General features: G+C 41.7%; 1 protein-coding gene across 5 annotated transcripts in view; it reads right to left on the reverse strand.

Moving 5' to 3' along the window:
- The window catches only part of LOC140471110 (signal transducer and activator of transcription 5B-like), a 134436-nt gene that overhangs the window by 66978 nt on the left and 41615 nt on the right, over positions 1–25843 (reverse strand). The window contains exon 2 of one of the 5 annotated variants that reach the window (XM_072566992.1): positions 7977–8128. The exons of the other annotated variants lie outside the window; for them this stretch is intronic. Within the exon in view, the coding sequence (XP_072423093.1) occupies positions 7977–8025 (49 nt within the window). The 5' untranslated portion in view covers positions 8026–8128. The remainder of the gene's footprint in view (positions 1–7976; positions 8129–25843) is intronic. 5 annotated transcript variants of the gene reach the window in all.

The following is a 25843-nucleotide window of genomic DNA, read 5'->3' on the forward strand; positions in this document are numbered from 1 at the left end:
TATTTTTCACACCCACTTTACATAGCTGTAGAGGTAGGTGTTAGTTTCGAATGTTGTCACCACTTTACCCAATAGAAATAAACAGCAACTTTGGTTATTGTGCACTTTCAAGAATGAAAATGATGTTGCAGACAACTGAAATACTTCTGAAAACCAGGTGTTAGGGATTTTATTCAGAAAATGTTAACTGCACCTGTTTCAGTATGACAGTGGCAACTTTCTGGAATTGCTATTACGGACTGCAGCTCAATCTGATGTACTGAGCCTGTGGTCTGTGATGTTCAATATTTACAGTAAACAGAAAGCATTTGCAAATATGTCTCATCTTTCATATCCTCAAGGTATTCGAGCACATTTCACAGCCAACAAGCTATCTTTCAAAAAGCTTTTTTGTAATCCACTATAGACACAGTTTGCACACAAAAAGGCTCCACAAACAGCAATAAAATGAGATCCTGCCTCAGGGGGTTTATTGAGCAGTGATACATTTCCCTACTCATTGTCCAATAGTGCCACGGGATCTTTTAATTTTGGGAAGAAATACATTTGCTGTATATCCAGTTATATCAGGGAAGATAACATTGTCTTTGAAATATAACATTCACAGTACACTGTTCCAAATTTGTTAGGTTGACATTTCATTCTGTCCCAAGATTTTTAGTTGATCACCTTAATAGCTCAGTTCGGGAGCCATTGAAAAGCAGTTCTGGGGTCACACATAGCTGGAAAGAGAGACAGGACAGACTCCATGTTAAGAGAGAGTGAGGACCGCAGATGCTGGAGATCAGAGTCGAGAGTATGGTGCTGTAAAAGCACAGCAGGTCAGGTGGCATCCGAGGAGCAGGAGAATTGGTGTTTCAGGCATTAGCAGGAATGGCAGACTCCATGTTAAGAGCATTGATTTTTAGCCTTCCTGCAGGGAAGGTATCGAAAGCAGTTGGATGGTTTGGTGCTGTCAAAATAGAGATCTTTGGCCAACTTATCCTAGCCAATGCCTGCCTCATACCAAAGTTAGCTTTAAGTTCATGACCCTAGTTTCAAATTTAATTGTGTCAGTCTCCATCTTAATCAAGAATTAGGCAGCCCCGGAGTATCGAGCAGGTAGCAAGTTCTGAGCATTTAAGTCCTGGCATTTATCTTGGAGCAGCAGAGTGCCAGTATGGAGCAGAGCAGAGCAGTGATGGCTGTTGGACTAGGGGATGGCACAGGCGGTCAGACCACATGCAGAGGCCCTGCGCTGAGCTGCTACACTGTAATGTCGATTTGAAATTTCCTACTTTAATGTCAACCCTTTAACATTGTCCTGCTTTTAAACTTATTTTTCAACTGTAAGGCAGATTTTTATCATCTGTATTCAGGTACTTGCACCTGGCAGACTTTATAAAAGCTGTTCATTGTACTCCTACAATGGAGTACACATGACAATAAAAAAGGATATTGTGTGTAGTACAAATGTAAAATAATTCAGTAAGCAGTTACTGGAATTATTGAACAGTTAAGAACTGGAGCGTGGACTCAGTAGTTCTGGGGAAGTGCAAAGTGGGAGTTACATGTGGCATTGGCAATACTATCTTGAATACTGTGGGGAGTTTTGGTCTCCTTACTTAATGATGTGCTGTTCTGGAATGCACATTATAGGAGAGATATGATAATACTGGAGAGGGGGCAGAGGAGATTTACTGGACTGGACTGCAGTGTTTCAGTCATGAACAGAAATTGGACAAACTGGGGTTGATTTCCTTACAGCAGAGGAGATAGAGGTGGAACATGACTGAATTGTATAAAAATGAAGGACATCGACAGGAAGAAATTTTTCCCCTTAGTGGAGAGATCAATAACAAGGGGGCATGGATTGAAGATTTGGGGCAGGAGGTTTAGAGGGCGATGAGAGGAAAGAAAAAACACCAGTTTCCCCATTTCCCAACCCCCTCCCTCCCTGTTCCAACCTTCCAGCTCAACACCACCCTCATGACCTGTCCATCTCCCTTCCCACTTCTCCCCTCCACCCTCCTCTCTGACCTATCAACTTTACCCCCACTTCCATCTACCTATTGCGCTCCCAGCTGCCCCCCCCCTCCCATTTATCTCTCCACCCCCAAGACTACCAGATTCATTCCTGAAGGGCTTTTGCCTAAAACGTCAAATCTCCTGCTCCTCGGATGCTGCCTGACCTGCTGTGCTTTTCCAGCACCACTCTGGACTCTGATCTCCAACATCTGCAGACCTCACTTTTGCCTAGGAGAGCAGCCAGTTCTGGAGCACAAGTCTTCAATACTATTGCCGGAATATTGCTAGGGTTCACAGCACTATTCAGTGCCTCTAACTATTTATTGATATCACCAAATGAATCAAATTGGCGGAAGACTGGTATGTGTAATGCTAGGGTCCACTGGAAGAGGCAGAGATGGATTATCCACTCGGCAATTCTGGCTGAAAAAGCTTCAGCCTTATTTTTCACACTGATGTGCTGGGCTCTTCCATCATTGAGGATGGGGGCATTTGTGGAGCCTCCTCCTCCTGTGAACTGTAATTGTCCCCCACCATCCAGGACAGGATGTGGCAGGACTGCAGGGCTTAGATTGGATCTGTTGGCTGTGGAAATTGCTGAACTCTATCATTTGCTGCTGATGCGGTTTGGCATGCAAGCAGTCCTGTTTGGTGGCTTTACCAGGTTGACACCTCATTTTGAGGTGTGTCTGGTGCTTTTCCAGGCACGCCCTCCTGCACTCTCCATTGAACCAGGGTTGATTCCCTGACTTGATGGTAATGGTTGAGTGGGTGATATGCCGGCCCATGACGTTACAGATTGTGCTGGAATGCAATTTATGCTGTTTTCAATGGTCCACAGCACCTCATGGTTGCCCAGTCTGGAGTTGCTAGATCTGTTCATAGTCTGTCCCATTAAGCGTAATGGGAAATTATTCCCAACATGAAGACGGGACTTAGGACTGTGCGATGGTCACTCTTATTGATACGATCATGGACAGATGCATCTGCAGCTGGCAGATCGATAAGGGGTTGGTAATTGTTAAGTATGTTTCTCCCTTGGTTCCCTCACATCCTGCCACAGACCAGTCTCGCAGCTATATCCTTTAGGACCAGCTCGACCAGTGATACTGCTGCCGAGCTACTCTTTGTGGTAGACACCGAAATCCCCCACCCAGAGTGCATTTTGTGCCTTGCAATCCTCAGTGCTTCCTTGCCCATATTTAATCTTAAAAGCAGGAGACTTCCTGATGTCTGGAGCCAATATGGAGGTCTCAGCAACTCCCTCCCAACTGTATCCCATTGCGCCACCACCGCTGCTGGGACAGCACACATCCAGGGACGGTGATAGGACATGGTCTGTATGGTATGATTCTGAGAGTATGTCTATGTTGGGCTGTTGCTTGACTCGTCTATAAGACAGCTCTCCCAATGTTGGCACTGGACCCCAGATGTTAGGACTTTGCAGGGTCAACAGCTGTTTCTGCTGTGGGTCTGGAGTCACACATAGACCACACCAATTGAGGATGGCAGATCTCCTTCCCTGAAGTACATTAGTGAACCAGATGGGTTTTTTTTCTGATAATCAACAATGGTTTTATGGTCATCAGACCCTTACAGATTTTTTTTTTAAAATTGAATTCAAATTCTACCATCTGCCATGGCAGGATTCAAACCTGGATCTCCAGAACATTATCTGGGTCTCTGGATTAATAGTCTAGCAACAATATCACTAGGCCATCACCTTCTACTGTAATGTAAAATATACAGGAAGAAATAAATGGAAAACATAAAGAAAGGTATCACAATCTAAAGTGACTTGAATTTACATGTAGGTTGGTAGAATCAGATTGTCAAAAGTAGTCTGGAAGAATTAATAAATACGAGTCGATTGAGACAATTTCTTAAAGCACTTCAAGCCTACCAGGGTGTAGACATGGCAATGTGCAATGAGACAGGATGATTCAACAACTTCATGTTAAAAAGGAGTCTATAGTGGATGTGTGTGGCTTTAAAACTAGTATTTTAAACCTAACTAAAAATGTAATAAAGCTATCACGAAACAGCTAAAGCAAACTGGGAACCTAAGCTAAAAACAGACTTGAGAGATGCTGTGACAAACTTAAGGAATATTAAATAACCTTCAACCATTGTATCAAACTGGACAAAAAGATTCTTTGAGGTGGTTATCATCATCCATGGCTCTCAAAGTTAACAATAGTATCTGAAATAACTCCATAGTGACCGGTATTCCATCACCAAGTCACCGCTTATTTACAGGTGGAGAGTCCTTGACACTGATCTCGCTCCCCCAGAGCCAACTCCGTGAACAGGATATCGAACCCTCATGTTTAGATCTGTCAGCCAGGGCTCCCCGAGTAGACCAGGTTAACAGCCACAGTAAGAGGCTCCCTTAAGTCCAGGGACATAGGCCTGTCTTTTTCTTGTAGTCCCCCTGGGACATTTTCACATTGGGTCCGGTTCCTCTGACTCCGCCTTGGATACAGGCAGTGTGTAGTGGATTGTAGCCCACCTCTTGCAGCTGGAGCTTTTTGGAAGCAATTCACCCTCCTCTTCAGGTGGTCAAGGCTGTGACATCTGCCATATCCAGCTCAGACTCAGGTTTCTTTGATGCTAGATATAGGGTGACTGTCAGAGGTTCTCGTCACTCAGAGTTGGCTTGAAGGGAACTGCAGTGTCAAGGACTCTCAATGTGTAAATAAAAAAGGGGAGGTAGTGAGGGGATACTGGTCCCTGGGGAGTTATTTCTAAATCTAAATGCCGAACACGAATGGAATACAAACATGCTTCAGTTGTACAGGGCACTGGTTAGGCCATTAAGGATGGACAAAAATGCATTGGTAGTAGTTCAGCGTACTCCTGCACCTACATTCAGCGTTGGTTAGCTCAGTTGGATGGATAGCTGCTGGTTTGTAATGCAGCTGCAATGCTGGAGTTCAATCGCTGCACTGGCTGAGGTTACCATGAAGGGCTCTCTCCCGAGGGGTGGCGATCCTCAGGTTAAATCACCACCAGTTGTTTCCTTCTAATGAAAGACCAGTCCAACAGTCTGGTAGGATTATAAACATTACGAAAGCGAGGACTGCAGATGCTGGAGATTAGAGTCGAGAGTGTGGTACTGGAAAAGCACAGCAGGCCAGACAGCTTCCAAGGAACAGGAGAATCTATGTTTCGGGCAAAAGGGCTTTTGCCCTGTTCCTCGGATGCTGCCTGACCTGCTGTGCTTTTCCAGCACCACATTCGCGACTATAAACATGATTACCTTTTTACTAGGCTAATACCTGGAACAAGTGGGTTGTCTTACCAGGGAAGTTGGACAGGCTGGAATTGTATCCATTTAAGTTTAGAAGAGCAACAGGTGACTTGATCAGAACATACAAGATCCTGAGGGGTGTATATGTGAAGAGGATATTTCACTTCATAATACAATCTAGATGGAGATCTAAATCACTACTTAGAAATAAGGGTCACCTATTAAGGGACAAGGAGGATTCTTTTCTCAGAGGGGTGACAGTCTTTGTAACACTTCCTCAGAAGACAGTGAAAGCAAAATCTTTGAATATCTTTAAGGCAGAAGTAGATAGATTCTCAATTGCCAAGGGGATTAAATGTTATTGGGGTAGGCAAGAACATGAAATAATCATATCAGCCATGATCGTATTAAATGGCAGAGCAGATTGAGGGGCTCAATGGCCTACTCCTGCACCTACATTTTTACATTCAAGGGATTTTAAGCAATCACAAATCACCAAGGAAAGATCCCCTAGGAATCAAAGGCTCACATTACAAAGTGCCTTAAAAAAGAAATGACTGTAGAGATAGGAGAGGCATAAGTTTACAGCCTTTCAAAATACCTTAGATTTTGGAGGCAAGAGATCTGCAAATGTACCACCTTTATTTAAAAGAAAAGCAAACTATGGGTCAGATAACTGAACAGTCATAAAACAAAATCTTGAATCCATTATTAAGCAGGATTCTTAAACCATGATGGAATTGGGCGGAGACCACATGGCGCTGTAAAGGGAAATGGTATCGATTAAAGTACTTTAAAGGAAATAACAAGCAAAGTGGATGAAGGAGACCCTGTACACATGGTGGATGAATTTCTAAAAACACACTTGATAAAGATGTCAAATCCAAAGTTATTACTCAAAAATACAGGATGCAAGGGGTAACATATTAACATCAATGAAAGATTGGTTAGCTAACAGGAAACAAGAAAAATAAATGGGTCATTACCAGATAAGCTGCAGTGGAGCATTACATAGATCAGTACGAGGGCCTCAACTGCTTTAAAGTTTATATACAATGACTTGGATGAAAGGACTGAAAGTTTGGTAGCCAGGTTGTGTGAGATAATAGGTTGGAAAATAAATTGAGGATGACAAAAGTCTCTCTTAAGCATTTTAAATGTGGAAAAATTGGGATTTTTAAAAATTCTTCCTGCCAAATTGCACAACTCCGTGGTACACAGCCTGTATGTTCTAGTACACGAATCATAAAATGACAGTAGTCAGGTACAGCATGGGATTAAAAGGTGGGAAATGGAGCATTGGCATTTATTGACATTTTACTCCTTGTATAAGGCCACATCTGCAGCACTACAAGTAGTCTTGGCTTCCTTATTTTTAAAAATAAAATGATATGACTGCATTAAAAGCGATTTGGAAAAGTTCATTCAGCTCCTCCCTGGGATCAAGGTCCTCTTTTTTAAAAATAAATTATGAACAAGTTGGGTCTATGCCCTTGAGAATAAGAATAATGAGGGGTGATCTTATTAAGACACGAGATCCTGAGGGGACTTGACAGGGTCAATACTGGATATTTACTTTGTAGGGGAGAACAAGGGCACAGGGTTTAAAGGTACATGATCATCCTTGGTCATTAGTCTCTGAAATTCTCTTCTTCAGAGAACAGTGGAGGCTGGATAACTGAATTTATTCCAGGGTGATTTTTTGATAAGACAAGGGAGTCAAATGGTTGGGGAGGGGGTGGTGGCAGACAGAAAAACAGTTGGAGATGATAACCAGATCAGCCAGGATCTTATCAAATGTTGAGCATGCTCAGATGGCCCAATAGCTTCCTCTGCCCCCAGTCCTTTATTCCTGGCCCTATCATGCTTTCTTTTTGCAGTCATACCTGTGGGCCAAACAAACTTTTTTGACATAACAGAACACTGTCTCTACTGTATCAAAACTTTAGTCAAAGGCATTGACTCAAGCACAGGAACTAGACTATCAGACAAGGTGGAGGAGCCAGTGCCCTACAGAGAACCAGAGGAGAGAAAATTTAAAACTAATTCTGACTTACTGGGACAAAGTATAGTATAAAATATAACAATTTCAAAAACATCCAGTTTTTTGATAACTGAATTTTATACATTGTAATGTAAATTCAATGAGGAGGACAGCAAAGATTAATTTATACAGTTTAGTACCACAACCCAATAAAAATCTTAAACAGTTTGCCATTTTTCACAGTTGACAAGTTTTCTCATTCTTTACAGTCAGAATCAGACACAGTTTAACCATAGACAGCATTATAGCTGAATGTTTATATTTGTCTTGGCAAAAGTAATTTGGTGTTAAGTAGTGGACGGATTCTATCACATGTAGAAATGTACCCCAACACTGCCTTCAGGACAGGTATGAATATTTCTTACATGAGTTGTAAACAAGACAAAAAAAATGTCAAACTTTTTATTTGCCCAGAAGATAGGGTATTGATAAAATGTGTAACTAAATGGTGGGCTGTTAAACTGTAGATAATACAAAATCTGGATTAGTGGTGCTGGAAGAGCACAGCAGTTCAGGGAGCATCCAAGTAGCTTCGAAATTGACGTTTCGGGCAAAAGCCCTTCACCAGAAACGTCGATTTCGAAGCTACTTGGATGCTGCCTGAACTGCTGTGCTCCTCCAGCACCACTAATCCAGATTCTGGTTTCCAGCATCTGCAGTCATTGTTTTTACCTTGTAGATGATACAGGTAATCCACATTCCAGAACTTTATTTGTTTCATGGGATGTGAGAGTCATTATTTGTTGCTCATCCCAAATTGCCTTCAAGTGACCTGTGAGGCTATTTCAGAAATCACCGTGGATTTGGAGGCCTGCTGGTCACACCTGGTAAGGATGGCAAGGTTTCTGAATTACTAATTCCAGTACATATTGGCATTGTGATAATCACCGCCCCCACATGGAAATGAATATTGACTAAATTAGTTTGTTACAGTGCTCTATATGCTTAGACATATTTTAGTGGTTCAAATCTCAGGTGATGTGTTTGAAAACAGGAGGCTAATATTTCATCCTTTGCACAGAACTTGACCCATCAACACCTTTATCAGCCCATACACTGGCAAACGTGTTTTAATTCTACTCAAAAGTTCCTCCTTAATGAAGATCGCCATGCTCACTGATTTTAATCTTCCCAAAACGAAATGTTTTCAGCTAAAGTTCTCATTTGAAAACCTAACTTTGGAAGAGCGTATTTTCCACTGCAACAATATTTTAACAAAAACAAGCTGTTTATATAGTTACTGCATAATAGGATACAAATCACACAACACCAGGTTATAGTCCAACAGGTTTAATTGGAAGCACACTAGCTTTCGGAGCGACGCTCCTTCATCAGGTGATAGTGGAGGGCTCAATCGTAACACAGAATTTATTCCAAATTTTTGCTATAAATTCTGTGTTACAATCGAGCCCTCCACTATCACCTGATGAAGGAATGTCGCTCCGAAAGCTAGTGTGCTTCCAATTAAAGCTGTTGGACTATAACCTGGTGTTGTGTGATTTTTAACTTTGTACACCCCAGTCCAACACCAACATCTCCAAATCATAATAGGATAGTCCATTTGCCTAGAGTTGTAACCCCTAACTGACAACTCTGGATTTGTTAGCAGCTAATTGGAACACTTTCTTTTTGAAAAAATAAATTTCTTAATGTAATTTTCTAAAGTCTGAAATTCCTTGATTTTTCAAAACTCTTGTACAACTTATCAGGGTGCTGGTTACCAAGGTCAAAACCAATGCCATTCATGAGCAGAATACTCTGCAACTCTCCCAGTTTCCAAGGTGCTCACATCCAAATGTCACTCTTCCAAAGTAACGAAGGTGAAGTTAGTAACTGAACTCTGCAGGGAATTAAATCCTCCTTGTGCAAGCATGTATATGCACACCTGCCTTTGGATGTGCTGAAACATTCTGAAGTTTTAAATGATTTAGCAGTGATGTACATCAACTTCGAAATAGATATTTCTCAATTAAAAAGTTGTACATGCACATATGTTTGGACAGGAGACAGGTAACAAAGTGAGAACAAGAGCAGCAGGCATGAGAGGAGTCAGCCTTTGTAGCAATCAGGCAACATTATTTTATGCAATAAAATCATTGATACTGCACAAAAAAGGTGCCCAGGGTTAAAATCCTTTGGAGAAGGTAATGGATGAATGGTATCATCATGAGGCTGTTCACCTAGAGACCCAGGTAATATTCTGGGGACCTGAGTTCAAATCCCCTCATGGCAGATGGTGGAATTTGAATTTAATAAAAACATCTCACATCAAGAGTCTAATAATGACATTCGTTATAAAAACCCACCTGGTTCAGAAATGTCCTTTTCAGAAAAGAAACCGCCATCATTACCTGGTCTGTCTACATAGGATTCAACCACATTACTGTGGGTCTGGAGTCCTCAGTGCCCTCTGGTCAATTACAGATGGTTAAAAGCGAGCCAAACCAGCAATGCCCATATGAATTTTTAAAAAAGGATCAATCCAGTCGCTATACTTTCAACTTTTTCTCCTTTAAGTATTTATCCAATTCCTCTTTGAAGACTACTATTAATTTGACTCTACCACCCTATCAGGCAGTGCATTACAAATCATAACACATTTGCACAAAAATACTTCCCCTTTATATTACCACTGCTTCCTTCAGCGATTTTTGCAGCATCCTTGAACATGGAGGAGATTCCAGAGGACTGGAGAATTGTTAATGTTGTTCCCTTGTTTGAGAAGGGTAGTAGGGATGATCCAGATAATTATAGACTGGTGAGCCTGACATCAGTGGTAGGGAATCTGCTGGAGAAGATAAGAGGACTAGGATCTATTTACATTTGGAAGAAAGTGATAGGTAACATGGTTTTGTGCAGGAATGCCTTGCCTTACCAACTTATTAAAATTCATTGAGGAAGTGACAAAGTTGATTGATAAGGGAAGGGCTGTAGTTGTCATATACACAGACTTTAGTAAGGTGCTTGATAAAGTTCCGCATCTTGGTAGACTGATGGAGAAAGTCAAGTCTCATGGGGTCCAGAGTGTACGAGCTAGATGGATAGAGAACTGGTTGGGCAGCAGGAGACAGTGTAGTGAAAGGGAGTTTCTCAAAATGAACAACTATGACCAGTGGCATTCCACAAGGATTGTGTTAGGACCTCTGTTGTTGGTGATATATATAAAATGATTTGGAGGAAGGTATAGTTGGTCTGATTAGCAAGTTTGCAGATGACACTAAGACTGGTGGAGTAGTAGATAGTGAAGGGGTCTGTCAGAGAATATAGAAAGATTGGAGATTTAGGCAGAGAAATGGCAGATGGAGTTCAATCCAGACAAATGCGAGGTGATAAATTGTGGAAAATCCAATTCAAGAGCAAACTATACAGTAAATGGAAAAGCCCTAGGGAAAATTGACAGAGAGATCTAGATGTTCAGGCCCATTGTACCCTGAAGGTGGCAACGCAGGTCAATAGAGTGATTAAGGCGGCATATGGCACCTTATTGGACGGGGTATTGAGTACAAGAGTTGGCAGGTCATGTTACAGTTGTAAAAGACTTTGTTTTGGCCACATTTGGAATACTACGCACAGTTCTGGTCACCACATTACCAAATCGTTGCAGATGCTTTGGAGAGGGTGCAGAGGAGGTTCACCAGGATGTTGCCTGGTATGGAGGGTGCTTTCTATGAAGAGAGGTTGAGTAGATTAGGATTATTTTCATTAGAAAGAGAGGTTGAGGGGGACCTGATTGAGTTCTACAAAATCATGAGAGGTATAGACAGGGTGGATAGCAAGAAGCTTCCCCCCCACCCCAATTTCCAGGGGTCACGAGTTCAAAGGTAAGGGGGGGAAAAGTTTAAGGGAGATACGTGTGGGAAGTTCTTTACACAAAGGGTGGTGGGTGCCTGGAACATGTTGCCAGCAGAGGTGGTAGAGGCAGGCACGATAGCATCATTTAAGATATACCTAGACAGATACCGAACAGGCAGGGAGCAGAGGGATACAGATTCTTAGAAAATAGGCGACAGGTTTAGAGGATCTGGAGTGATGTAGGGTTGGAGTGCTAAAGGGTCTGTTCCTGTGCTGTCATTTTCTTTGTCCTATCACTTTCAATTATTGCCATCAGGCCACTGACCCTTTAAGCCACTGGGGGGGGGGGGGGGGGGGGGGGGGGGGGGGAAGTTTCTATTTGTTATATTTCCCTAATCAACCTGTTCAAAGGAGGTCAATACACCCCTTTGGAGCAGGTGGGATTGAACCTGGGTCTCTTGGTGCAGGAGGAGGGACCTACCATTACATCAAAAAAAAATCCTACTTCTATTTGTTTACTTTATGTGAACTTATGATTTTAAAAACAAATCCATCAAATTTTGTGATAGCCTTCTTTGATGATGATGATGCCAGAGAGGAGAGAACAGAATTACAACTAGTGACTTCCATATCAACCAGACATATGGAGGGAAACCGCTACGTGATTTTTCTAGTTACCCACCATAACCATGGTAGAACTCCCCATTCTTCTCCCCCTACTCCGCAAAGAGATGGTGATCAGTTATAGTTAGCTACTCCAGGCAGTGTATCTCAGGGTTTTCCAATTTATGGTGGGAAATCAGAAAGAATCTGTGGAAATTCCAGGCAACTGTAAAGAAACATGAGCATATCTGGTGACGTGAGTGAAGGAGGAAGGGTAATGCTTGAGCTTTGAGTCACATTCTTGCAAGAAAATTGCACTCTGCAGTCAGCAGTTTTATAATTATTAGTTCACTGTGCTATGCGCACATTCAGTAGCAAGTAACTTAAGTCAAGGTTGTTGCTTTGAACAAGTAGAAACAGGATACTGGCAAACTAACGTTGAACATAAAGAAATTGCACAGTGGAATGCAGGTGAACAAAATCTAAGGTACATTAATTTCCCTTCTTGCCCACTGTTAGCTCAGTAAAAGGAAAAACAAAATCAGAGTTAAAACAAATCTCATCCAGGGTGCCCTCATATTTTATGATCCTCAATTCAGCAAGCAGCCCTTTCACCTTTACAGTATGACCCATACAGGCAATAAAAAACAAAAACATGAGTTTTTGGGGAGGGGTGGAGGGAAATTTCCTCACCTAGTCAATTTTCAATGAAATACAAGATGAACAGGGAATTTTATTTTTACAAGAATGAGGAAATCTCAAGAATGGGGAACTGAAGTAGATTTTTCTTATAACGATAAGAGGAGTCAGCATTCAGAATTACCAAACATTATAGGTTTGGCTATGCCGTCCACAACTTAGTTCCATTCTTACAATTCAAAGTATAGCATGCTGGTACATTGTATCCATTCTTGTTTGTGTTGTGTATGTGTATGAGGCAGCAAGGTGGCGCAGTGGTTAGCACTGCTGCCTCGCAACACCAGAGACACAGGTTTGATTCCATCCTTGGGTGACCTGTGTGGAGGTTGCACATTCTGCCCATGTCTGCGTGGGTTTCCTTACACAGTCCAAAGATATGCAGGTTAAGTAGATTGGCCATGGTAAATTGTCCCAGATGACCTGGGATGTGCACGCTAGGTGGATTAGCCATGGGAAATGCAAGGTTACAGGAATGGGGGTCTGGATGTGATGCTCTTCAGAAGGTCAGTGTAGACTCAATAGGCCAAATGGCCTGCTTCCACACCGCAGGGATTCTATGATAACCTCCAAAAAATTGCTGATGACAAAAGTTGGAGGTTTGATAAACAGGGCGTTTAAGTCTTCAGGAGGAGAGAGTCAGGCTAGTGAAAAGGGCAGACAGGTGACAGCTACAACTTCAATGTGGAAAAAAAAATGAGGTAAAATATTTTGAAAGGAAAGAGATTCTGGCAGTTAAGAAACAGAATTAGGAAATCTTACAACTGGTTAAAAGAGAAGGTGCAGGTAGATAAAGTCATTTTTTTTTAAAAAATGAAAAGCAGTTTGGTTCTCTCTTCCTTGTTAATAAAAGCAAGTAAAAAGTTTTCACAAAGCAACAGTTGGATTTCTGTTTTCAGGCTTGGTCACTCCATTATATAATAAACACTAAAGCATATTAAAAAAAATCATGCAGCATTGATTCACCAGGACAATGCCAGGGATGGGCAATTGTAATTACAAGGCAAGATTTGAGATACAGGGACTATTTCCACTTGAGTAGAAGCAACTTAACAAGGAGCTTTCAAAATATTGGAAAGATCAATTCGTGTGCTTAAAAGTGGCAACAAGACTTCAACTTAAAATCCTTACAAAGGGTGTGAAGAGACAGGCTACAAAAAAAATTATTTTACCAAGTTGCTAGCACATGGAAATGTTTTGTGAAAGGAGTGGTTGAAGCAGAGGCTATGTTGAAAAACTTATCTTGTAAACAACAGAGTCACAGAAGCGAGTTCAAACAAAAAAGGGTAGAAACTAGCGTGGGAATAGTGAAACCATTTAAGACTTAATTTGATCGCTGTCTCATCAAAAAGGACAGCAAAACTTTACACAGCCATTCTGTTCACAAAGAGGTGGACTAAATTGTACATGGATTCCTGAGCTTTACCCAGTCTCTCTGCTTCACAAACCCTTCCCTCAGATTATAAAAAACCATAAATCACAAGAATTTGTCACTATGCCCAGTTCAACCTAGTCACTCCATAGTCACACAAAGGTGTTTTTTTTGAAACATCCTCAATGAAGTGGTCACTCAGATTTCTAGGAACTAGACAAAAGAAAACAATGTCACATACTTTCCCCACCTACAAACCAAGTCGACTTAAAACATGAGTTTCACCGAGCATTTTATTACATGGGTAACATTGAACTTTACTCAAAGAAAAAGAAAGTTATCAAAATGAAGAACTAAATGACTGGCTTCTGAATCAACCAAGTTCCTTGTTACTATATGATGTAATATTTGTTTCTGGCTGACATTATACCACCAGACCTACTTTATTAAAAAAAAATTCCTTTTCAATAGAAAATTTCACTCTAGATTACAGTACAAGTCAATTTTTGAAGCCTCCAAAACTAAAACCAAAAAAAAAGCAGGGGTCAACTTTTGACAGAACATAAAACATAAACCAGAGTGTAGGTGACCATTTTGAATGTGGAAAACAATTCATATTTATGGCTCGGCTTATTGAATAAATTCATTTGGCAAAGAAATCTTTAACCACAATGGAAGCTTTAAAGCCTGCGAAATTCATTGTCTTCAGCACCTGATGAAAAAAAAAACTCATCGAATTGATTCAGAGTCACTTTTGCTACTGCATGAGCAGGACCATAAGGATCCACTCTGGATTAGCTTCAGGGTCTTTAGAAAGTTTTCAGAATCATCCCTCCACAACAAATCATCTTCCTCCCTGTTTAGTGAATCAGGGATCCAGTATACTATGCAATTTGATGACTAAGCCAAGCCAGCATGAGTTAATTTTTACACCAAGTGGAATAGATGATCTTTGAATAGCTTGTTGAAGCAGAGATCCATTTAGGTTGAAATGTGAACATTAGACCTTATGACACAACTTGGTTAACCAACAGGTAACAAAAGTAGGCATCAAGGAGCTCTAACAAAATGGAATAAATGGGAATCAGGGGAGAAACTTTTTACTGGCTGGATTCATAACTAGCATAAAAAGAAAGAAAGATGTGGTTTAGATTAGATTACTTTACAGTGTAGGTATAAACAATAACTGCAGATGCTGGAAACCAGATTCTGGAGTAGAGTGGTGCTGGAAAAAACACAGCAGTTCAGGCAGCATCCGAGGAGCAGAGAAAAAAAAAATTGTTTTTTCCAGCAAAAGCCCTTCATCAGGAATACAGGCAGAGTGCCTGTATTCTCTCCACCCTTCAGGCACTCTGCCTGTATTACTTTACAGTATGGAAACAGGCCCTTCGGCTGTTTCAGACCAAATCATCTCAGCCTCAGGACATCACTACTGGGGTTCCTCAGGATTTGGAGAAGCCGGTGTTGGATTGGGGTGTACAAAGTTTTTTTAAAAAATCATATACCAGGTCATTAGTTCAACAGGTTTATTTGGAAGCACTAGCTTTCAGAGCACTGCTCCTTCATCAAGTGATTGTGGAGAATAAGATTCTAAGACACAGAATTTATAGCAAAAGTTTACAGTGTGATGTAACTGAATTTATATATTGAAAAAGACCCGGATTGTTTAAGTCTCTCATCTTTTTGAATGACCATGTTGATTTCAGTTCTTTCATATATAAATCGCAAAACTTTTAGAAGTTACATTCTCAAGTGCACTTTAACAATTGGCGTCATGTCGGCCCAGATAATATGTCGAGAGCGTTAATTCTCTGCAAGGCTGTCTGTTACAATGGTCAGATTGAGTCTAATCTAAAAAAAAAACGGATTTACAGAATCTTATATTGATTCATGCCGTTTTTGAGCAAAGTAAAATGTAATTTTGCAAGTACAAATGCACCCCACAAACTTGTGCACACAAACATTCTGGAAGTGGGTGGGGACGACATTCATGGAGGAATGAGAATGACCCCCAGTCATTTGCTACTACTCCCCATACTATTATCAAATCAAACTCTCAATCAATCTCTTCCATTCAGAAGAAGTTTTCATAGCCATCCCCCGAAGCTACATCACACCTACATTATCGTGGGGAATCATCTGCATAACAATTCCCCAGGATTAGGCATTTACATTATCTCTGAGGATGATCTCATCCTACCATTGTACATGGGGTAACATGTGACTGAGGGAGTGGCGGGGGGGGGGGGGGGGGGGGGGGGGCGGAAGGTTGTCTTGAGTGGCCAGAGTATCTGTGAGCTTGACCAACTGATCTGGATAAAGGGGATGTGTTTTCTTTGTTCAGGGCTTCACTTTTTGACTCGACTTTGCATGCATGTGAAGAGGGTCAACAGGGTCACCTAGTTTGTAGAAGCTTTAATAAACTTTAACTATTTGCTGAAGTTGGTGTGTGTGAATTGCATCGAGTGTGTAAAACCACCTCAGGAAAAGAACCTAACACTGATACTCTGAGTAAAGAAACTACCTCTGACATCTGTCCTATATCTATCACCCCTCAACTTAAAGCTATGTCCCCTCATGCTAACCATCACCATCCAAGGAAAAAGGGTGAACACAGAGCCTACCTAAACCTCTGATTATCAATTAAGTCACCTGTCAACCTTCTCTCTAACAAAAACAGCCTCAAGTCCCTCAGCCTTTCCTCATATGACGTTCCGTCTATACCAAGCAACATCCTCGTAAATCTCTTCTGAATCCTTTCCAAAGCTTCCACATTCTTCCTATAATGCAGTGACCAGAACTCCACGTGTGGCCGCACCAGATTTTGTACAACTGCAGCAGGACCTCGTGGCTCCAAAACTCAACCCCTCTACCAGTAAAAGCTAACACACCATATGCCTTCTTAAAAACCCTATCAACCTGGGTGGCACGTTTCAGGGATCAATGTACATGGACACAGCAATCTCTCTGCTCATCTATACTACCCAGAATCTTACCAATAGACCAGTACTCTCTATTCTTCTTGCTCCTTCCAAAGTGAATCACCTCACACTTTTCTGCACTAAACTCCATTTGCCACCTCTCAGGCCAGCTCTGCAGCTTATCTAGGTCCCTCTGTAACCTGCAACATCCTTCAGCACTATCCATAACTCCACCAACTTTAGTGTCATCTGCAAATTTATTAACCCATCCTTCTACACCCTCATCTGGGTTATTTTTCAAAATGATAAACAGCCGTGACCCCAAAACAGATCCTTGTGGTACGCCACTGGTAACTGAACTCTTACATTGATGAACATTTCCCATCAACCACCACCCTCTGTCTTCTTTCAGCTAGCCAATTTCTGATCCAAACCGCTAAATCACCCTCAATCCCATGCCTCCACATTTTGTGCAATAACCTACTGTGGAGAATTTTATCAAACGCCTTACTGAAATCCATATACCCCACATCAACTGCTTTACCCTCATCCACCTGTTTGGTCACCTTCTGAAAAAACTCAAGGTTTGTGAGGCACAATCTACCCTTCACAAAATGGTGTTGACTATCCCTAATCAACTTATTCCTTTCTAGAGGATTATAAATCCTCTCTTTTAACCTTTTCTAACACTTTACCCACAACCAAAGTAAAGCTCACTGGTCTATAATTACCAGGGTTGTCTCTACTCCCCTTCTTGAACAAAGGGACAACATTTGCTATCCTCCAGTCTTCTGGCACTATTCCTGTAGACAATAATGACAAAGATCAAAGCCAAAGACTCTGCAATCTCCTCCCTGGTTTCCTAGAGAATCCTAGAATAAATCCCATTCAGCCCAAGGGACTTATTTATTTTCACACTTTCCATAGTTGCTGACACCTCCTCCTTGTGAACCTCAATCCCATCTAGTCTAGTAGCCTGTATCTCAGTATTCTCCTTGACCACATTATTTTTCATCAGTATTCACACTGGAAAAAGACATTCACTTAGTGCTTCCCCTATCTCTTCTGACTTTACGCACAACTTCCCACTACTATCCTTGATTGGCCCTAATCTTACTCTAGTCATTCTTTTGTTCCGGATATACCAATAGAAAACTTGAGTGTTCCTTGATTCTATCTGCTAATGACTTCTCACATCCCCCCGGCTCTTTTCAGCTCTCTCTTTAGGTCTTTCCTGGTCAAGTTACAACTCTCAAGTGCCCTAACTGAGCCTTCACATCTCGTCCTAACATAAGCCTCCTTCTTCTTCTTGACAAGACATTCAACTTCTTTCATTAACCACAGCTCTCTCGCTCAACCATTTCCTCCCTGCCTGACCGGTACATACGTAGCAAGTACCTGCAGAAGCTGTTCCTTGAATAAGCTCTACAGTTCAATGCCCATCCCCATCAGTTTCCTTCCCCAACATCTGCATCCTAAAACTTGCCTAATCACATCATAATTGCCTTTCACCCAGCAATAACTCTCGCCCTGCGGTATATACCTATCCCTTTCCATCACTGAAGTAAACATAACCAAATTGTGGTCACTATCACCGAAGTGCTCACCTACCTCCAAATCTAACACCTGGCCGGGGTCATTACCTCGTACCAAATCTAATGTGGCCTCACCCCTTGTTGGCTTGTCTACATACTGTGTCAGGAAACTCTCCTGCACACAGGAGACAAAAACTGACCCATCTAAAAAGTAATTGAACTATAACTTTCCAAATACTGACTGGGAATACTAAAGTCCCCCATAACAACTACCCTGTCACACTCACTCCTATCTAAAAGATTACCTTTGCTATCTTTTCCTCTACTGAAATCTCTCATTTTTGGCCACACAAGTTGTATCAAGCTTTTGGGAGGGATTCTTGCCATGAGGCCTAGCAAGCTATCACATGGCATCTTACCAAAACACATCCAATTCTAGATCCATCTTGCCATTTGCTGCTCTGAGAAAAGCTCACCACTCCGATATCTGCCAAAGATAGATATTCCTTACATCTTGGAAGCCAATGTGCACCTGAACAGGTATTGGCAACCCAGCATTACCCCTCACTGACAGCATAATGACACAGCAGCCAGCAGGTACAGCTGAGATTCCCTCACACACATGTAATCTCATTTCTCTCACTCCCATCACCATTTAACCACATCACGTTAGTTTAGCTTGCACAATGGCAAGGTGCAATCCACATTTAAGCAGATAAACACGCACAAATGAAGTGTTTGCACATGAAGTGTATCCGGAGTTCATATACCCACACTTGACGTATGAGTCCCTTCAATGTCCTAACATCCAGCAGACTGGGATTCCCATGTTTTTGTCCAAAAAGACACTGACTCCACCCAACCTAGGCATTGCCCAACTAGTTTTTCAGTTGTATTGTGGATCTCGAGAATGGAAAATGATGACAGGGATGTAGCTTGTGGTGTACATTAATAGCACCAGGTTCTGCCAGGTATTGCCCCTGACCCTCTATATCTCTTAAATCACGCTATCCTAACAAACCGTTGCCAGCTGTCCCCCCACCCTGCTTCAGTATGGGTGGATTTCCACATTGTACTTTGCATGCAATGTCCTCCCTGCCTCCTGAACCTCAATATTACAAATTAAAGGATACCCAACCTGCTCCTCCATGTGGAGGCCACAGTGATGTCACAACCATAATCACCCACTCCTATGCTGTTCTGCACTCCTCCACCACACCACCCCCATTGTCCTTGTTCCCACCTCCATAAACACTACTTTCTCCCCAACCTCGAGTCCCCGACCCTTTTGGCAGCGATCCCTTCACAAACCATTGCAGCATCTCCGCACATGCTCCTTTAAAAGGAATAGCAGATGGATTCCAAGATTATTTTCATGAGACCTCTGAACTACTTCAACCGGACCTAGTGTCCGACATTAGCCATTTGGTTGAATATATGTGGAATGCGTTTGCTGTCCAGACAGCTGGTACATGTTGTTAAATTGACACCAGTGTGTTGCATATTAGGATGCTTCCCTCTCTCCCCAGATTTCGGCTGACAAACAAACAAAATCTGCACAAGACAGCATGTCAATATTGCGGAACTGATAGTGCCTAACAGGCATGACAGACTAGGCAAGGATACAGAGAGCATTCAGGCAAGCTTTAAGTGCTCCAAGAGAGCAAAACAAACAGCCGGAGTGAGGGGCCCATACCTGTGCACAAGACGCCCTCGCAATTTGTGCAATGCAAGTCTGTGTCAGTGGATCAGACGTGTACTCAGACTCGTAGCATGATTGTGATAAGTTGACAAAAGCCAAATGCCAGCATCAGTGGACGTGGGGGGGCTCATGCGGCTGGAGCCCATAGAACACGTGAGAGAGACGCTGCTTGCTGCTCGCTGCTCAGCAACAGAGATGCCTCACAGCCAGTGAGTTGAAGTCATTAGGTACCTGCTCTGATTTCCATGCCGAGATTTCAACATCTAGCTTGCTTGTTGCATTTGGCAATTTTGGAAGCTAAATATTTAGAAAGTAGCACGTCCTGCAGCAAACAACAATCCCCCTTTATTTGTTTCCCTTTTTTAGAAAAAACAAAAAACTACAAAAAACAATTTAAAAAAGCCAAAAGAACAAGCGTCCTCCCTAAACAAGAGGGAAGAAAAAGAAGAAAAGAAAACTCTTCTCCTCCTCCTCAAAACAGTATCAGGAGCACACTGACTGGATCACCAGCCAGCACAGAGTCAGTGCCCTAAACGGAGGACAATCCCCCTTTATTGGTGACTCATTATTGCCCAATGAGGAATGCAGCTCGCCACTCAGCGAAAGATAGAGCACCTAGTGATAGGCTGCACTAGAATTCCCACTCAATTCTGCCACAGGTCTTGACACAGCCCACATCGCAAAGGCAGCTTGGAATGCCCATTCCACACACTATCAATCCATAATATCATTCTTATGGAGATAAACAAGAACTCCTGTGGGGAACTGAGCTTCTGACATGCTTTTACTTCTGAAAGTCATTTGTAAATTACTTGCAGTAAAAAGACTTGGAAGAGGACTGTATGCAGCTCGTCATCAATTTTTATAACTGAAATTTTTCTATATAGTCACCTGTGGATAACTATATGATACTTGGCGAAACGCAGCTAGACAATTTATTTGAGAAGGTTGATTGTACTTTAGAAACAGATCATTTGCCAAGCCAGGCAATTAAATAAATATGCTTCACTTGCCCTGGTCTTGGAGATTTGTACAAATCAGGCAATGACAGGATTCCTAATTCTTCAGTTTGCAAATATGCCACTGAGTGGTGTTGCCCAGGTCCAGTTCTAATTAAAATTGCTGACCTAACTGCTTTTAAATTGCTACAAGGATGCGGTAACCAGTTACCATGCCTCTACGTTGAGAAGGAAGAAAGTAAACAATGAATTTCATTTCTGATTGTAGGAGTGGATACTGGACAGCAAAGTGAACATGGAGGGCAAACACTATTGGGCTTGTGATTTTTCTCACAGTGGAAGACCGTTAACAGTCAATGTTCATATTTATACAAATTACAAACAGATACTTCATTGAAATTCAACCTCAAACATGTCCTCTCAATGTAATTTATCAAAGGGGAGATAGACAGCAAAATAGAAAGGCATTCATATGCTCACTGTTCGACACATGAATTTCATTGGGCCGTCCTGAACATTTCAAGAGGGCAACTTGGAGGAAGTCTAGAAGTAGGTCACATGTTAGCAAGCCCTGCCTGGAAAAAAAGTTACAAGAGCTGGTGAGATCAGGTGTTAAAATAGCTAAACAAATTCAGTGAGGTTACAGGCCTAGAGACCAAACACAGAAAATGCTGGAAATACTCAGCAAGTCTGTCAACATTCGTGGAGACAGAAAGTTGACAATTCAGGTGACCCATTATCACAAGGGAGCATTGGTTAGCAGATCAAGCTTACATTACCATCTCTGAGGGGTACTGGGATTGGAATCTGAAATCTCACTCTTACGATCCCTTAAAATTAGAACTCAATTATTCAAAACAACAAATGTAAAAAAGTAGTTTAAAAAAATAAATTACACAATTTCAAACATGAATGCAATCCAAAACTAAATTCAAGTAAAAGACAAAATTATTACATGGTATTATGAAAATGAAGACGTGGGGACCTAAATGTGGAAATCAACTGCAGCTGTTTTGATGCTGCCTTGACACAGATCAGCTAACTTAGCCAAGGACTTTCTTGATAGGTATAGCTCAGAAAGGCAATGTATTTTACCACTGATCCAAAAAAGCATGTTTTTTTAAATACATGGTTCTTCTATTCTCCTCCCAAGCAAGTCTCCTTAAATGGAATCAGTACAATTTTTATGCAAGCCAAAGTCAATACAGATGAATGAATCATTAACACTATAACATAGAATAGTACAGCACAGTACAGCCCTTCATCCTACTCTAAAGATCAAACTAACCTGCATGCCCTTCATTTTACTATCAGCCATGTGCCTATCCAAGAGTCACTTAAATGTCCCCAATGTATGTGACTCTACGCAAAAGATGATGGGTGCGTGGAATGCACTGCCAGCAGGGGTAGTAAAGAACAGACCTCGGATATATCCCCTATACCTTCCTCCAAACACTTTAAAATTATGCCCCCTCATAATAGCCATTCCCACCCTGGGGAAAAAAAAAGTCTGACTATCTACACGATGCCTCTCATCGTCTTGTACACCTCTATCAAGTCACCTCTCATCCATCTTCGCTCCAATGAGAAAAGCCCCAGCTCCCTCAACCTCTCTTCATAAGACATGCCCTCCAGTCCAGGCAGCATCCTGGTAAATCTCCTCTGCACCCTCTCTAAAGCTTCCACATCCTTCCTATAACGAAGCGACCAGAACTGAACATAATATTCCAAGTGTGATCTAACCAGGGCTGTATCAAGCTGCAGCATGACCTCACAGCTCAAACTCAGCACCCCTGTTAAATGAAAGCCAACACACCATACGTCGTCTTAACAATCCTATCAACTTGAGTGGCAACTTTGAGAGATCTATGGATGTGCGCTCTAAGAACCCTCTGTTCCTCCACACTGCAACACAACAGCCCTTCACATCATCCACAACTCCACTAACCTTCATGTCATTGACAAACTTACTAACCCAACCTTCCATTTCCTCATCCAAGGTCATTCATAAAAATGTTGCTGGATAATTTTTTTTTAAAAAATGTCCCACTTTCTCATCATAGGAGTCCAGCCATGCCTCAGTAGGTAACACTTCAGCCACAGACTCTTACTGTGCTAAACTCTACTCCCATTTCACACACACAAACACACTACAGGCCAACATTTCCAGTGCTACAAGAACTTTCTTGGGTGGATGCAGACCACAAAAATTAAACAAGAACACTGCCGCACAGGACAATGAAACAAAATGCCTCCTTCCCTGCTGTATGATGTAAAGATATATGCATAATTATTACTCATTAAGCAAATAAACCACAGGAAAAACATTGGTTTTTATGCACTTGCTCCTGACATGGTAATGTATCGTGCTCAACTCCTTCAAAGCAGGCTCCCAATAGCCATCTGAGTCCACACATCTCAAACTTCCAAGTTCTTAGGCACTAATTTTTCTTTAAAAATAATGCAGCATGCAAGATACAAATATTAGTATAGCTTTTAGAATTAAATTTATTCATTCTCGAACAATCTGTCTTGCTGCAAATGATCAAAGCAGAGGACACTTTGAAAGAAAACAACAGTTCTGCTGCAGTGTCCCAGTACATTCTCAGCTTCAGAAAGCTGACATTCTGTAGCATGGAGGGGCAAGGCACCGGTTCACAGATAGAATTTCCCAGTAAGTTCCCACACTTAACTGAGGCACAAGAGACCTCTTAGTCCTGCAAGGTATGGCTCTCTCCGGTCATTTTGTACACTCACTCAGTCACAGATGGCTAGCATATGGTATCGACAAAGCTGGAAAGTAACCTCAACCAAGAAAGGCACTGGCCAAAATAGAATTTAAAAAAATAAACAATCTACTCCACACAGTTAAATGCATTGTCTTAATCCTCTCGTGTCGAGGCATCATCAGCATCTTGCAGCGAGCAAAAGAAAATCCAGTAGCCTAACAAATCAAAGTATAACTGGCTTTCTGGTAACTATGACTACACTTTTTAAACCTCTGGGAGGTCACGATGCTTCAGTACTATCCTCCATATTCAGGAACCCTGCCTACACAACTTTTGTTTTTAAAAAAAAAAGGAAAGTGCAAAGCCTATGACCAGCAGTTTCAGGACTTCTTGTGCATTGACTTTACACTTGCCAATTGCAGTTCTTTTTATTTCTTCCATTCGTTCACAGGACATGTTGCAGTCTCTAGCAGGGCAAGCATTGAAGGGCCCATCCCCAATTGCCCTTGTGCTGGTGGTAGTTAGCTAACTTTGTGACAACTAAGTGGCTTAGACTATTTCAGACAGTACTTAAGAGTCAACCACATTTCTGAGAGCCTGGAGTCGCATGCAGCACAACAGGTAAGGATGGCCGATTTACTTCCCTAAAAGGACATTAGTTTACTGCAGCTTCTGCCTACAATGTTAAGATTACACACATGGGCAGCACGGTGGCACAGCGGTTAGCACTGCTGCCTCACAGCACCAGAGACCCGGGTTCAATTCCTGCCTCAGGCGACTGTGTGTGTGTGTGGAGTTTACATCTTCTCCCCGTGTCTGTGTGGGTTTCCGCCGGGTGCTCCAGTTTCCTCCCACAGTCCAAAAATGTGCAGGTTAGGTGAAGTGGCCATTCTAAATTGCCCATAGTGTTAGGTGAAGGGGTAAGTGTAGGGGAAAGGGTCTGGGGGGGTTGCACTTTGGCGGGTCAGTGTGGACGCGTTGGGCTGAAGGGCCTGTTTCCACACTAAGTAATCTAATCTAAAGAAAAGTTCTCACAGAAAAAAAATAAAGAGGCATTCATTCAATTTATAGAGTAGCTATCTGGGAACGTTGTTGATTCTGATAAAGGGCAATGCAACTGAAATATTAACTTTTTTCTCTCCATAGATACTCAGCAAATCAGACAGTGTTTTTCCAAACTCTTTCTGGTTTCGTTTCAGATTTGCACCATCTAAATTATTTGATAAAAGTCACCAGCAAACTTTTTTTTCCAAAAATAATTCCCCTTCTCCAAACTGTTCTCTTTTCCAAACTACAAAATCACTTTCAATGTGGGAGAAACTCTTTGGGTTTGACAAAAGTAGTGTTTTGGACCAGACCAGACCCCCTCAAAATATTTTGAAGGTACCCTAAAACTTAACGTTTGCTTATTTTCAAGGTAGATGTGAATTGCTGTGTTCCAGATCCAATGCAACTGGTCAAACTATTCGATGATAAGCAAAACACAATTTAAGTACTATAGTTAGAATACAAACCAAAGAAAGAAGATTTTAGAATACTTTGGAAAACTTAACCAAATAATAGACACAGTAATTACTAATTTACTTTCCCATTATAGTAACAGCCCATTAACACAGCCCTCCACAGAAAAGCAAATTCTGATCCAGGAAGGGAAGAAAACCAAGAGAAAATTCTGAGAATAGCAGCTAGGAGACATTCATTGAAGCTTCCAACTCTTGAGACACCCAAAGGCTTCTGCTTAAAAACTAAACAAAAACTAGAAAGCCTATTCTGAGAGAGCTGGCCACACCTAGTCTGCTTGCATTGTTACAACTACAAGTAATCCCAAAGCCTCACAAATGGTTCACTTTCTTAGAGACAGCTTCACATCTCTGCCTTACAACTTCTTCAAAACAAAAACAGACAAAATAAGCTCTTAAAATGTGCTGCATTTTTGGAAATCAAATCTTAGCAGGACTTACACACTTAATGGTAATATCCTAGGGAGTGTTGCTGAATAAAGAGACCTTGGAGTGCAGGTTTATAGCTCCTTGAAAGTGGAGTCGCAGGTAGATAGGATAGTGAAGGCGATGTTTGGTATGCTTTCCTTTATTGGTCAGAGTATGGAGTACAGGAGTTGGAGATCATGTCCTGTGTACAGCTGCAACATTGGTTAGGCCACTTTTAGAATATTGCATGCAATTCTGGTTTCCTTCCTATCAGAAGGATGTTGTGAAACCTAAAAGGGTTC

Source organism: Chiloscyllium punctatum, chromosome X, assembly GCF_047496795.1.
Source record: "Chiloscyllium punctatum isolate Juve2018m chromosome X, sChiPun1.3, whole genome shotgun sequence".
Taxonomy (NCBI): Eukaryota; Metazoa; Chordata; class Chondrichthyes; order Orectolobiformes; family Hemiscylliidae; genus Chiloscyllium; species Chiloscyllium punctatum.